The following is a 14392-nucleotide window of genomic DNA, read 5'->3' on the forward strand; positions in this document are numbered from 1 at the left end:
AGTTGTCCCGACCTGTCCCTGCTGGAAGTTCAGGATATGTTTGCTTTGGGCGTAGACAGGATGCAAATCTAATCCGCACGTTGGCTTCCTTCCATGGAGGGGAGATGAAAGTTGGACTGGAGTCTCTCTCTCTCTCTCTCTCTCTCTCTCTCTCTCTCTCTCTCTCTCTCTCTCTCACACACACACACACACACAAACACACACACACACACACACACACACACACACAGGCAGGCCATAGAGGAAGTGTCGGTTCATCCTCACGTTCCTTTGCTGGGTGTTGAGTTTCAGCTGGCTGGGGCAGCTCTTGCAGCAGCGGAGGGGGAAGGGGAGGGCAAGGCAGGCCGCAAAGAGGAGACCGCAGGCTCCTGATTCATTCACCCAACTAATTGCAAGTGCCCTTTGCAGGAAACTCCTGGTCTTTGGGCGGCTTGCCAGGGACCTCCACGCTGCGCAGCTTCCCCCTCCCTGCTCCGCTTGCGGTCTGGGGCCTGGCTGCCTTCCAGGTTGCCTTTGCACCCTTTTCTGCAGCGCTAGGCAACGGCCCGCTGACTGACGGAAGGTCCTCTTCCGAGTGGCAAAGAAAGCCCTGCTCAGGGCAGACCCAGGCAGACAGATAATGTCCTCCCCCCACCCCACCACCTCCGCCCTTGCAAGGCTGCTGTTTCTCTTTCCCCTCCTCCCCCAGTCTCTCACCGGAAGGTTCTTGTTTTTATTTGGAGACAGAACAGGAGGGTCAGGATCTCTGGATGACTTGAAGTAGAGTGGGGAATGTTAAAAAAGGGGGGTAAGAAACAGCAGCAAAAAGACTTTTCCTCCTGTAAACTAGGCTGTTAAAACAAAGAGAGGCTGAAAAGTTGGGGGGGGGAGGGAAACCAGGAATGGGTTGTTGTTTTTGTGCCTGAAAGGGCTGTGAGCTGAGCTCTGGTACAGACAGCAAAAAGCAAAGCATGGGTATAGCCCCAGTGGGCCCCCCTTTTCCTGACTATGTCTCCCTCCGCCATCCCATCCATTGCTGCCACTGTTTTACACCTGGCTGTCACTGGTGAGCCTTGGGATCCTTGCAAAATCCAAAATAGATCCCGCAAGCCTGAAGACTTCTCATACCTAGCTGAGCATGTGCTTCATCCCACACTCTTTAGTCCAGGAGGACATTCATAGCTGTCCAAAGAATCCAAGAAGAGAATAAAACAATATTTAGCATAAAAGCGATTTGTTCATTTGTTGCATTTATATACTGCCTTACTGCAGCTTAATGCTCGGACTCCGCAGAATTGGTTCTTAATTGGTGTGTGTAGCAGCCATTTTCAGCCTGGTACCCTCCAGGTGTTGTTGGACTAGCAGCCCCAGCCACCAGGGCCATGTTATGGCGGGGCAATGGCGAGTTGTAGCCTAGCCAAGCCATGAGCAAGGAGAGCCCAGAAAACCAGCTCACTGATTGTCCCAAAAGCAAAGATATGCAGTGTTTGAGTGCAGGGGAGATGGAAAGAGGCAGATGTCCAGAGCTTGGTTTCCACAAATGCTTTCTTGTGGAAACAGCCCTCCTTTGCTGCTTCATGGTTGAGGTCAAGTGCTTTGAAAGTAGGCAGGTTGCAGCTTGTAGAGCCTACCTGCATGGCAGATTCTTCCTTCCCTTGACATTTTCTGTTTGGCATCAGCTGCTACCACCTGGGCAAGTCACTTCCTGTCAGCTCTTGAGCCTGGGCTGTACGTGGGCAGCTTTCCACACTCTCACTGCCTCGAGAAAGCAGCCAAGACACTCCGATTCCAATAAAAGACTTCCTTGCAAAGCAGCCAGACACACTGCAGACTCCAGGCTGCTTGCATGTTCCCTGGGGGTACAAAAAGCCATCTTGATTCAGAGCCTCTAAGTGAAGCTTGTCCCTGACACTCTCACGGCATGGGCCTTACTTGCTCCAGATCTTTCCAGTGGATGACAGCCCTGTAACGCTGACTGTAAGAAGGCGATGATGCCTTCAGGGTCGGAGAGCACTGCAAGAGCAGTGGAGGGCAGTCAGGATGGCTCCTTTAAGCTCAGGGCTAGAGAGAGTCTGTGACCTTCCTCCTAGTGCTGGTGGGCTGGTGCTCCCATCATCCCTGACCACTGGCTGTGCTGGCTGCTGGGGGAGTTTGTTTTCCCATTGCCTCTGTAGCTTCCCTACCCTGATCTTCACTCCTCTAGAGGTGTGCACAGCGAAGCAGTTGAAACTGCAAGGCTGCAGAGGCAAGGTTGCGTTTTCTGCACCAAAAAAGGGCTGGATTCTGTGAGCTGAATCAGTGATTCATTTCAGAATGAATATGCAATGCAGAATCCTCTGCTTCGGTCAGCTATGGTGTGTGTGACAGGTAGGGAGGCAGAGTTGGGGGCTGCAGCCCAAGTCCCTGGTTGTGGCAAGTCCTACTCAGCTCCTCTCTGGTGCCTGACTGGGGCTTTACCTGCCTTTCTAACTGCACACCTTTGGTCTTCACTTGAAAGGCAAAATGTTTGTTGCTTATAAATGAAAGCACTCAATTGCATCCCTGTCGCACAAGCTGCCAACTGTTCCTGTTGTGAAGGGTGGCTATTCTTCCTTGGGGGGGGGGGGGAGAGTCAATTATCTTGAACCATCTAGAATGCCCCTCTCATCTTCCCTGCCCCCCACTTGGTCTGGAGAGATCGCTCAGAGAGCAGAGAGAGTCTTTTGCAACCTTGTTGGCGGATTAGCAAAATAATCCCAGGGGAAGAGTTTACCTTTCTGCTGTGTTTGCCCTTATCCAATCAGCCCAAACAGGAGTGAAATTATTGTGGGTGGAGCTGGGGTGCAGCAAGCAAAATCTGTTTCCCCAGGAGGTTAGCTTGACAGGAGGATGGGGGAAGCAGGCCAGGGCCTCCAACTGGGCTGGAGAAGCAGCTGCAGCCTTTGCCAGTGATTTTGCAGCATTCCCAGTTTGGCTTTTCAGATCTCTTAATAGGTTGAAGAAGGTTGATGCTAGGCTTTTGGCTCCTAGATAGTACAAATTCCCCCAAACGGTTTTGACCATTTTTGCTCCTTGATTCCTGCTGTTCGTCATGCATTTCAGGTGGCACATCCTAAATTCCCCTAATGGAAGTGCAAAAATTTCACTTGCCACATGGATGCAGTGTTTGGCTTTCCTTGGGCAGTCATAATGCTTGATGGATCCATAGTGGCAGTTGGACCACGTGGCTGGGATTAAGTCCCTCTAACTGCCCGCCTTGTAGCATGTTCCTCCTCAAAGTGCTGCAGTGCTGTCTTAACACCTTCCCTTGGCAGATTGAGAAGTATGCAGCAGCTGATACATCTCTGGAGGCCATGCAGGGAAAGTGGACTTTGCCATGTCTTGTCGCCTTTTTCTTGTGTGTTTCGCACTTCATTTTTTCCCTAAGCAGTGACTCTGGGAGATGGTTTGGTCCAGTCAAAATCCCTCCTATGTTCAGAGTGGGGGAGGCAGGCAGTGACCCAGAAGCAACTGTTTGCGAGAAGCATGTTCTGCAGCCTGAGCCAAAAGTAGCTTCTCCTTTGGAGCTTACCTGGCCAGAGGGAGGAGTGAACAGAGTTCTCTTTGCAGGTTGCCGCAAGTCCCATCGGGTCAGACAAGCTATCACCTCCTCCTATTTGTGTACAAAGTGTAAAATCAATTACATAGCCCAGCAGCAGCCACTCATTCAGGGAGAAGTAGCCCATGCAGAAGGCTTTTATACAGCTCCAATGCCCCAGAACACCAAATGCTGGGGGAAGAAGGAAGCAGCAGTTAAGTGAATAAACCCAGCTCATGAATTCCTGCCTTCTCCATTTAGCTTTAGCTGCCAAGAGGTGGGTCTGCTGGAGGGTGGAGGCTGCCATTAAAGGCTCTGGCTGCAGCTTCCCCATCTGCCAAGAGGTGGGTAGAGCAAGCAGCAAGGTTGCTGTCACTTTCTGGTGGGGGAGGGCAGGCTGGATGCCAGGCACCCATGCTCTTTGGTGGTATTTGTGAGTGTAGCCAGGGATGGGCCTGGGCACGATCGTTGCCCTCAAGAAGAGCCAGCAGAGTGCTCAAGGCCACGCTCCACCTAATTCTGCCCCCTGCAGGACTGGGAGCTGAGGCCTTACTGCTGCCGCCTCCTAACTGGGACTGTTGCTTTAGACCCCCTTTAGAAATCATGAGCAAATGCGTTGCAGCCCCTTTTCCTAATAAAAGTGGGAGAAAGACTAACTCAGGAGTAGGGAACCCTTTTTAGCGCAAGGGCCGCATTCCCTCGTGAGCAACCTTCTGAGGACCAATTGGCAGTGGTGGGCAAAACCAGAGGCAGACGTGGGGAGAGCAAGAAAAGCGAGTGTTGCTTTTTTGTAGTAGGCTCATTTCTGCACGCACACACATGCACACCCCTATCTAGCTCTGGGCAAGAAAGAGGTATCCCCATGGTTCAAGGACACATTTCTGGCCAAGCAAGTGCTCTTGAGGATGCAGTGAAGAAGGGCCAATGAGAGGCCTGGCCAGGGGAGGGTTTTGAGAGCCAGCTGCAGAGGCCTAGAGGGCTGCATTTGGCCCCTTGATTACTTAACCATTGATTCTGTGCTCACTCCAATTGCTCAGCTCTCCTGTGAGCATGGGTCCTCTTTGGGGAAGGAGCTAGAGATCAGTGGCAGAGCTTGTGCTGTGCATACAGGAGGTCGCAGATTCAATCCCTGGCATCTCCAGGCAGGGCTGAGAAGGAAGGACTCCCTGTCCTGAAACCCTGGAAGACCATTGCTACTACCAGCATAAGTGGTACTGAGATAGATGGACCAGTGGTGGCATTTGGTAGAAGTCAGATTCCTGCTGGCGCTTGGCAGTCCAGACCATTTCTTCTGGCAGCCTCCCCACTAAGTTCATCCTGCCCTTCCTTCCTTCCTTCCCTGCGCAGGTTGATAGAGTTGCACTCGCCTGACAGCCGGAACACCCTGATCCTCCGCTGCAAGGACACGGCCACGGCGCACTCCTGGTTCATGGCCATCCACACCAACATCATGGCTCTCCTCCCGCAAGTCCTGGCCGAGCTCAACGCCATGCTGGCCGCCAGCAACACGCCAGGGAGCAGCAAGGAGGTCAAGCACATCGCGTGGTTGGCGGAACAGGTGGGCCAGGAGACTGGAAGCTCTGTGCAGTGGAGGTTCAAAAGCTCTTTGGGATTGCGGTGGGACGTTATTCATGGCCTTAAGAAGAGTATGCTGGATCAGGCCAGTGACCCATCTAGTTCAGCATCATGGTCTCATGGTGGCCGACCTATCTTGCTTCCCTCCCACCTTTTAGGAGAGATGTCAGCTGGTGACCGGAGAGGGGACGTGTAATATCTGGTACCTCCTCCTGCCCATGGTGCTTGTGAGTGGAGAACAGTCTTCTCCTCTCTGCCCAGCCCAACACAGAAGTCCTTGGCTGAGCTTCCTCCTGCAGTGATCTTGACAAATACATCGGGTGGAGGGTGGGGTGCGCGGAAGAGGCTCTGCCGTTGGTGGGAAAATCCTTGTTCTATTTTCACGATGTTGGATGTATCATTTCAAGGCTGAAAGGAGTCTGGGAGCTGCTGTGCGCTGGGCACTTTGTCTCAGTATTGCTACATTTGCACACCTTGCTCTAGTCTGTTTCTGCTGCCTTGTTTCCCCACTTAGGCTTGTTAACCCATGGGGGAGGAGAGCGGGTGGGGGGGGACCCGTCTGTCTCTGCCCTTTGCAGAGTAGGTGGACCCAGCGCTGCCCTGGCCCCTCAGACCCTCTGGGACAACCTTTGCTGACTTGGTGGCTCTCATGCATGTCCATTTTGGGCTCCACCTCCCATCAGACCCTGGGTCATATGGCCCTGCTGGCTGGGGCTGATGGGAGTTGTCACCCTAACTATCTGGAAGTCACCAGGCTGGGGAAAGCTGTTTTAAGGTGTCACTAGACCCTAGGTGTTTTGCTGCAACAAGTTAGCATGGCTTCCCTTTTGGGTCTTCCTCTTGGTTTTGAGCCACCCCAGCCCTCAGTTTTTGTGCTCGCATCCACCACCTTCAGTCAACAAAGTAAGCAGTTGCTTGGATAATCTGATGCCACAACAACACACTCTTCTTTTACTGCAGATGGAGCTTTAAATGTGTTTTGCATGCGCAGAATCATGTCCTTCAAGTTATTGTTGTGCATGTTGCAGGGTGGAGGGTGTTTGTGGTAGCTTTCATCCTTCCCATTATTTCCACTGCTGCCTTGAACCCTGCAGAAGGAATCTGCTGTCAGCATCTTGGGATCTAGCCTTTCTATAGGGCTGGATTCCCGCACCTAGGTAGAAGCAGCAACAGCCCCAGCTTCCTGTCCAACCAGGCATGGCTCCCTGCCAAGGGCAACAGGCAGGGCCCAGCCTTGCTTTGCAATGAAGTGAGACCTGTTGCTTGTTTCCTGGGATACCTCTGACCTGTGCCGTGGAAGGTGCAGGAGAGCCTGGCAGGCAGTGGGAGAGAAATAGGAGCCTAGACTGGAGGAGGGGGTAGGCTGGTACTTGGGTGCTGCAGGGTGAAATCCTGGCTCTGTGGCTGCCTTGCATTCTGCTAGCAGCAACTGGCAGTTCCTAGCACAGCAGCTCCAGTTCCTGGTCTTCTGTCCCATAGCACAAGAAATAGCTTGGGGTGGTGGTGGTATGGAACACATGCAAACACCAAGGGTACCCTCCACTTCCTGTGCCTTATGTTTGCCAGCTTTGAAGTGCCTTAAAGATTGGGGCAGGGAGGAAATGTGAGTAAAAGGAGCCCCGCCCCATCAGAGTTGCCTGCCGAATGTCCCAGGTTCAGTCCCCGATGGCATTTCCATATAGGACCGAGAGAGACTCCCTGCCTGAAACTCAGAGGAGCCACTGCTGCCAGTCAGTGCAGGCAGTACTGAGCTAGATGGACCTAAGGGTCTGACCCTGGAGAAGGCAGCTCCCTGTGTTGCAAGATACATATGACACAGGATTGCAATTCATTTCCTTATTATGGAGTAAAAGGAAAAAAATGGGAGCAGAGCTTTGATTAAAAGGCTCCTGTGTGCTCAAAGCCTGAGAGCCGTGTGGGAGAGTGACTTTCAGGATCCAGATCCGGCCTTGGGGTGAGAACAAAATATTCCTGTCTCTACATCTCCTCATAGGCTTGCAAGGCCAGTCACCTCCCTCCTGCACTCTGTTCTTCCTGGCAGGTCCCTTCAGAAGGGTGTGTTCTCCACCCCTTATGTTCTTCCCCCAAATCCTTGCTTGCTTTGCTCATGGAGATGGACTGCCAACAACCCGCCCCCTTTCCCTCTTGTCTTCCCATAGGCCCGGCTGGATGGAGGCCGGCAGCAGTGGCGGCCAGCTCTCTTGGCCGTGACGGAGAAGGACTTGCTGCTCTTTGACTGCATGCCATGGACAAGAGATGCCTGGGCCTCCCCGTGCCACAGCTACCCGCTTGTTGCCACCAGGTAAGGGAGCAAACAGGTGACTCAGTAAGAGGAAGAGTGTGGAGACTGCCAATCTGTGAACAGAGATGCCCATGAAACCAGACGCCAGGGAAAGAGCAGATTAAGACAGCCTTGCAAACAATTCAACAAACTGACTGACATATAAAGTCCAAGGGTGGTAGTCAACAAAGTGTGACCCATTGAAATTAATGGATCATGTTGATACCACCCTGAGTGTGAGCCCAAGCTGTGTGTGTGTACCAAGGGTTATTGGGGGTGGGGGGTGGGAGAGATCTGAGGAGAGAGTTGGCTTGCCCCTACCATGCTTGGCCTTTTGCCATCGGGGGTGGGCTGGCTGAGACAAAAACTTGGCAGCTCTGTGATCTTGCTGGAGAGTTAGGGGTGGGTGGGCTGACAACTTGCAAGAGGCTCTCCCTGTCTGGGCAGGCTCCTGCCACACTGCCTGCCCTGGCAGCTGCCGCCGCCAAGCTAGTTGTATTCCCGCCACCCGTTGGAAGCCTCCCCTGCAAGCCCCCAAGAGGTGTGGCTGCTGGCAGAGGTTTCTGGCAGCATGCAGCAGCTGGATTCAATTAGGGTCCCTCCCAAACCATCCCTCCAGCCAAAACTGGTTGGAGAGAGATTCTCAGGCCTCAGACCCTGCAGCTTCAGAACCGGCCCTTTCCCACCCCCACCCCCACATCCAGGAACTGTAGGGGTTTCTCTCCTGTGTGGATTTCTGGATGGCTTTCCAGGTTTTTTTGGGGGGAGGGAGTTTCACAGGTGTGGTTGCTGCTTGCTCTTTTGACCAAACCGCCCCCTCCTCCTGCAGGCTAGTGCATTCTGGCTCAGGCCGCAGATCACCCTGCATGGGATCGGACCTCAGCTTTGCCACGCGGACGGGCTGCCGCCAGGGCATTGCCATGCACATCTTCCGCGTGGAGACTCATCGGGACCTCTCTTCCTGGACCAGAATCCTGGTGCAAGGCTGCCACGCTGCTGCAGAGCTGGTCAAGGAGGTGTCTTTAGGTAAGTGGCCAGCAGCCCTGCCTCTCTGAAGCCTGGTTTGGGATTCTTGCCTGAGCTGCTGGGCAGGGTGGAGGCTTGGCCTTGAGCAGCTGGGGAACCCAGGCCTTGCAGTGTTTGTCTTCCAAGCTCAACAGGAGAAGAGAATGATTCTTTTGCTCTTGAAGGGTGCATTTTCCTAGGCAAAATGCTGAAGCCAGGCTGAAATGTGATCATTTGGGTGTTGGTGCCAGTAAGAGCTACCCAAAGGCACATTTAATCTAGGGTTCTGTTCTCACAGTAGCCAGCCAGGATGCCTAAAAGGAAGCTGGACCTGAGTGCAATAGCAGTGCTCTCCCAACTCATGATTCCAGCAAATGGTACGCAAAGGCGTCTTGAAGCTGGCGGGAGAACAGAGCCATTGTGGTTAGTGAGAGGAGAGTACAGCTGTTTGCATTGATGAAGGCTGGTGGTTGCACTGGTTGCTTGGTAGAAGTCTGGATGTTCTCAGAATATTTTTTGGGGGGTGAGCAAGGTGTGTATGTAATCCTCTGCTGTCAGGTAAGCTAGTCTGAGCCTTTGAAAACACCTTGGCTCAACCCCACTTATGCAAGATGAAGACGCCTGTAACTCTATCTGCTGGGAGGGAGCCGAGCACCTGGGAGAGAGGAGCTTTTGTTCCTGATGCTTTCAGAACAGAGGAAAGAGGAGTCATATAGCTCAGGCCTGCATAAGCATTGTCTCAGAACACCTTGAAAAGCCAGGCTTTGGCGCTGCAAGCTGTTGAAGGAGGAAGATTCCAGGGAACTCTTTGGGTTTCTCCGGTTTTGTTTAGAAGGCTCTCAGAGCTGATTCCCAGGTCTCAAGCTCCCTCTAGAGTTTGTAAGAGAACAGCACCCATGCTGCACAGGAATGCTTCATAGCTAACACTCTCCTGACTGTGGCATGAGGAGTCTTCTATGAGCCAGGTTGATGTGAATCGCAGTCCAAAACTTTTGGAGGGCACCCGGTTGGTGATAGTTGGCCGACATTATCTGATTTTGTGTCAGTGAGGCAAGTGGAACTTCAGAGGTAACTGCTTTTAGGAGCACATGGCTGACCTAGCTGCAATATTTGCTGCCAGACACAACTTGCGCAGTTCAGGCATTTGTTGGCTTGCAGCAAGTGGTCTGTGACCCTCATCACTTGTGAAATGCCACTTAGCAGTTTTGACATGCATCATTTCTGGCCTTCATTTTTGCGAAGTATGTAACAGACATGGGAACACCTGTGGCCTTCCAGATGTTGGCCTCCTGATCCCCAGCAGCCAGCCTGGTCAAGGATGAAGAGAGTTGCTGTAGTCCAGCAACAATTGAAGGGGCCTCAGATCCCCACCCCAGGGTTAGTAAGAAGGTCCACACTATATCTGGGGTGGTTTAGCATGCACGTAATTTATTTGTTTATTAGCATTTATCAACAGCTTAGTATTTAAAACAGACAAACAGCATCATTAAAACAAAAATGCACCCTAAAACCAATAGAACAACCTTGTAAGAGCAAGAAACAAAAATTCAAGGGATCTATCATGAATGGGAATTGGTGAGCTTGATGGCAAAAGAATTTTATTATTTATTCAATTTGGTTTATTAGTCTCTTGACATATTAAGAAGTCTCCAAGTGACTTGCCAAACCTAAAAGCATATAGAATGGGATAAAATCAGAACCTGGGTGACCCAGACCAAGACAAGCAAGCTGTCTTCTGCCACCGTCTAGCTGAACATCATTGCTGGCTCTGATGGAAGGACATAAGGGGGAAGCTCTGCTCCGCTCTGTGTGTGTGTTGGGGAGGCAACTTGACCTGGAAGGACGTGCGCCAGCCTGTGTCCAATGACAATTTGCGTTTTCATGTTCTAGGGTGTGTCCTGAATGCCCAGGAGGTCCGCCTCATCATCCACTATGAAAACGGCTTCATTATTTCCAAGGAAGAGGCAGGCTCTGCCAGTGTCCTTTTCCGATACCCTTTCGAGAGGCTAAGAATGTCTGCGGATGATGGCATCAGGAACCTCTACTTGGATTTTGGGGGGCCGGAAGGGGAACTGGTGAGTAGAGGGCCTGGGCCACAGCTGGTGTAAGGGCAGAGGATTTAAATGGGCTGGATCTATGTACTTCAAGGTTCCTTAAAAAAAATAAAATTAATTTTTATAAGTACAAAATAGGGGGGGAAACCTATTAAAACGTGTTTTATATGCTCTTGTATATGCAGCAATTTTAAGTAATTTTTTAATCATATAATAAATTGCTGGGGGTGGCTTCATGGGAAATGATTAATAGATGAAAGATCTATTAATAATATTATAATATTATAATATTAATATTTCATTAATATTAATTAGTAATTAATACTAATTACTATTTTCTATTAAGTTTTCTATTAATATTAATAGTAATTAATATTAATAGAAAAATAATAAAAACTTGCAATTAAAAAACATGTGTTCACCTTATCTCATGTGCAAAGTAGTGACCTCATTGTGTGCTTCTTCTCCCCCAGACTCTGGAGCTGCACTCCTGCCCCAAACCCATTGTGTTTGTGTTGCACACGTTCTTGTCGGCCAAAGTGACTCGCCTGGGGCTGCTCGTGTAGGAGGAGCCAAGGGGCCTTGGTGACATGGCAGTGTCAGCGAACCACAGCAGTAGCAGCACCGAGTCCCGCCTCTGCGATGTTCTCCAGCATCAGTGCCTTGACCAAGACTTGTGATTGGCAGCTGCATTATAGACACAAGGCCATTGGATGAGCTTCGGCTGGATGCTGCAGCTCTTGCATGAACTGCCTTCCTAGGAGAGAAGCAGATGAAAGATGGAAAGGCAGCCAAAGGAGTAAGATGGGGGGGGGGATAAGGCGGCCAGGGAGGCTGCATGTCAATCCCCTTGCCTGCCTTGAGTTCGGCATTGCTCTGGAAACCCCACCGTCGTCTTGGCACCTTGCCATTCAGGATCATGCCCCGTACGAAAGGCAGGTGAGATGAGAGGCGGTCCTGCCAGGCCAATAGAGCAGCTCCTGACCTGGGGCATTACAAAGCCATTTCTCCCATATCCCTTATACCACTTGTGCCTTTTGGTGGAGGAAGGAAAGAGGAGAGCAGTCATGGCAGCAGTGGCAAGCTGGACCCTGGGCCGTTTGCCTGGTTGGGCCGGAAATGCTGTCTTGTCGGGCAACCCCGCCTTGTAGCTTGGGGGGAGCTTGTATCCTCTGCAGGGGTCTCAAGAGCCGGGCTGGAAATGCGAGCTCCCCTGGTCCTTTCGTTCTGACAGTTGGGATGCTGCAGGGCTCAGCTAAGATTGAAGAACTGAAGCATATGCACTTCAGAGCCACAAGACTCTGAAGGCCTGGAGCAGTAAAGGAGGCCGGCTTTACTTAGTTCTAGGTTCCCTGCTCAGGCCAAACAGTGACATTTTTGAGCTAAGCTGAGAGCACTGTGTTCCTCTGGGCGGGTGGGGCGGGCTTTGGGTGCTGTGAAATCTGGAATGCCTTCGCCCCCCAGGGCTGTGGTGCAGATCAAGACGGTGGTAATGGGAAACAGGTAACCTCAACAGGAGGAGCAGCAGCAGCAGTTTATAAACCAAAGCTGAGCAAAGAAGTCTGTGGTGAGGGTGATGCTCCCCCCTTTCCCCCTTATGAAGCGAGTGTCCCTTTCTCCTCATTCCTGTCCACCTTACTACTACTTCTCGGGGAAGAAGGAATTCATGACAGTGTGAAACAGAACATAATAGCCTTATGAAAGGAAGCACTATTCGGCCCCATTTGTGGTTTTTGCAAAACTCTACCATGTGATGGTCACACACGCCCTGATCTTTGCTGCCATAAAGGCCAGGGACTTTATTTTTCAATCGATTGAACTGCGGAACATGCAGCTCTTCCCAGCAAACCCAGCTAGGCGCCCCTCATACCACAAGCCCATTGCAGGGGTGGGGAGAAGCATTGGGGTCAAGCATAGAGGTTGGTGAAGAAGAGGGCACAGTAGAGCCGCATGCATCCTTAACAGAGTGGGGCTTAGCCTCAAGGATTGCAGTGATTGCCTAGGAGATCAGAATGGTGGTCCCTTTGCCCTGTTTGATAACATAGAAGCCTTTTACCAAAGCCCTAGACCAGCGGTTCCCAATTCTCATAACTAAAACTGCCATAGAGATATCAAAATTTCCAAAAGTAGGGGTCCATGGCTTGGTTTTTGAAAAATAAGGAGACTGCAGTACTTAGCTAATTGGGAACCACTCCCCTAGGTGGTGGAGCGGGACAGGGAAGAGAGAGGGGAAAACCATTTTCCCTGTTCATAATACAGGCCCCTGAGAATGCTTGAGCCTGAGGCTTTAGGAGACAAGTAAAAGAGAGATAGGGAGTGTGTGTGTGTGCGTGTTTCTGTGCTCCAAAAAAGCTCATTTAGCCATGGGGCAATGGCTAAAAGATGCAAGTCATACTTGGCTTAGCAGCTGGCCACGGACCAAATTTTGCAAGAAGGGGGCCAGGTGCTTCTGTGAGTTGTGGTTCCTCTGAGGAGGTAGCATCCTCAGGTTTGGGAGGGACTGACTGGGAGGAGTATCTGATAAAAGGTTGTGTGTGTGGTGGCTCTTGTATAAAGAGTGCTTATTCCCAGCAAGGTGGCTTCTGCCTGCAAAAGTCCCAACCGAATATGTAGAGTTGCAGACTTGGCGTTTTGGTGGAATTCTGAAGGATGTGCTGTGGAAGAAAGGAAAAGGAAGTGTGGTCTAGTGTTGCGGGAGGTGGGCCTTGGAGACATTGGAAAGGGGCTACAGATGAGGACTTCAGTCCCTCCCTAAATCCTCTTAGGCCTGTGCACTTTTATTCTGATGATGTCTCAAGGCTAGTCACAGCTTAACGGAGCTTTATAATTAAGCAGACATCTGTTCTATTGTCCACTAATGGTCCCACAGAACAGTAGAAAAGAGCGTATTTGTTTAGAGCCGTGGTTCCCAATTGGTGGTAACCCACCCAAGGAGTCCATGGCACCATTCACATAATGTAAGCTGCTGTAGAGCTAACAAAAAATTCACAATTAGAGGGGCCATGGCTTTTGAAAAACAGGGAGTCCACAGTACTTAGCTAACTGGGAACCACTGGTTTAGAGTGTGCATGTGTGCTGGAATTTAGTTGCAAGCAGGGTTTGGGTCACTTTCAAGGCTCCTCTCGTGTCATTATGGGCAGCAAATCAGTCGGAGTGCAATTATTGCCTGTGCTTGTGAAAAATTAAAAGTATGTATCCCGGCAGGTGGCGCTGTGGCACAGAGCCTAGGGCTTGCCGATCAGAAGGTCGCGGTTCGAATCCCTGCAACGGGATGAGCTCCCCTTGCTTGGTCCCTGCTCCTGCCAACCTAGCAGTTCAAAAGCACCTCAAAGTGCAAATAGATAAATAGATAAATCTGACAGGAAGGTAAACGGCATTTCCGTGCGCTGCTCTGGTTCGCCAGAAGTGGCTTAGTCATGCTGGCAACATGACCCGGAAGCTGTACGCCAGCTCCCTCGGCCAATAAAGCAAGATGAGCGCCGCAACCCCAGAGTCAGCCACGACTGGACCTAATGGTCAGGAGTCCCTTTACCTTTACCTTTATCCCGGCATTAGCAAGGGCTGTCTGACAATTGTTCCAGTTGGCTGGAGCGGGGAAGCAGATTTAACGGAGCTCACCTTTGGTGCCAGCCTGTGGGCAATGCAACAATGTGGGGAGATGACAACCGTAGTTCTTGCATAGTTGTGAGAATAGCAGTTGGGTTGTGGTATAACAGACCCCGAAGCATTCATTTCTGTATGTTTGAAATTCACTCAAACTAAGCATATTAGGCCTCTCTCCTTATTTAATAGTTTAGCTGCTCAATTTTAATAGGAATTGTTTCTGGCTTACATAGAAACCATTGAATGGAATGAAAACCAGCTTTTTATTTGTCCCAGACAAGTTACCTCCATTGGAGAGTGTGTCTCACCACCTCACAAATACTGACTTCACTTCCATTC

At 51.0% G+C, this 14392-nt stretch overlaps 1 protein-coding gene across 1 annotated transcript in view; it reads left to right on the forward strand.

Moving 5' to 3' along the window:
- Window positions 1-13655, forward strand: part of SNTB2 (syntrophin beta 2) — a 31679-nt gene extending 18024 nt beyond the window's left edge. Inside the window, exons 3-7 of the mRNA XM_081922656.1 lie at window positions 4883-5093; window positions 7270-7412; window positions 8221-8417; window positions 10287-10471; window positions 10924-13655. Of these exons, the coding sequence (XP_081778782.1) occupies window positions 4883-5093; window positions 7270-7412; window positions 8221-8417; window positions 10287-10471; window positions 10924-11016 (829 nt within the window). The 3' untranslated portion in view covers window positions 11017-13655. The remainder of the gene's footprint in view (window positions 1-4882; window positions 5094-7269; window positions 7413-8220; window positions 8418-10286; window positions 10472-10923) is intronic.
- Window positions 13656-14392: the final 737 nt, after the last annotated feature.

The sequence above is a fragment of the Podarcis melisellensis genome, assembly GCF_964234715.1.
Source record: "Podarcis melisellensis genome assembly, chromosome: 8".
In the NCBI taxonomy this organism is placed as follows: Eukaryota; Metazoa; Chordata; class Lepidosauria; order Squamata; family Lacertidae; genus Podarcis; species Podarcis melisellensis.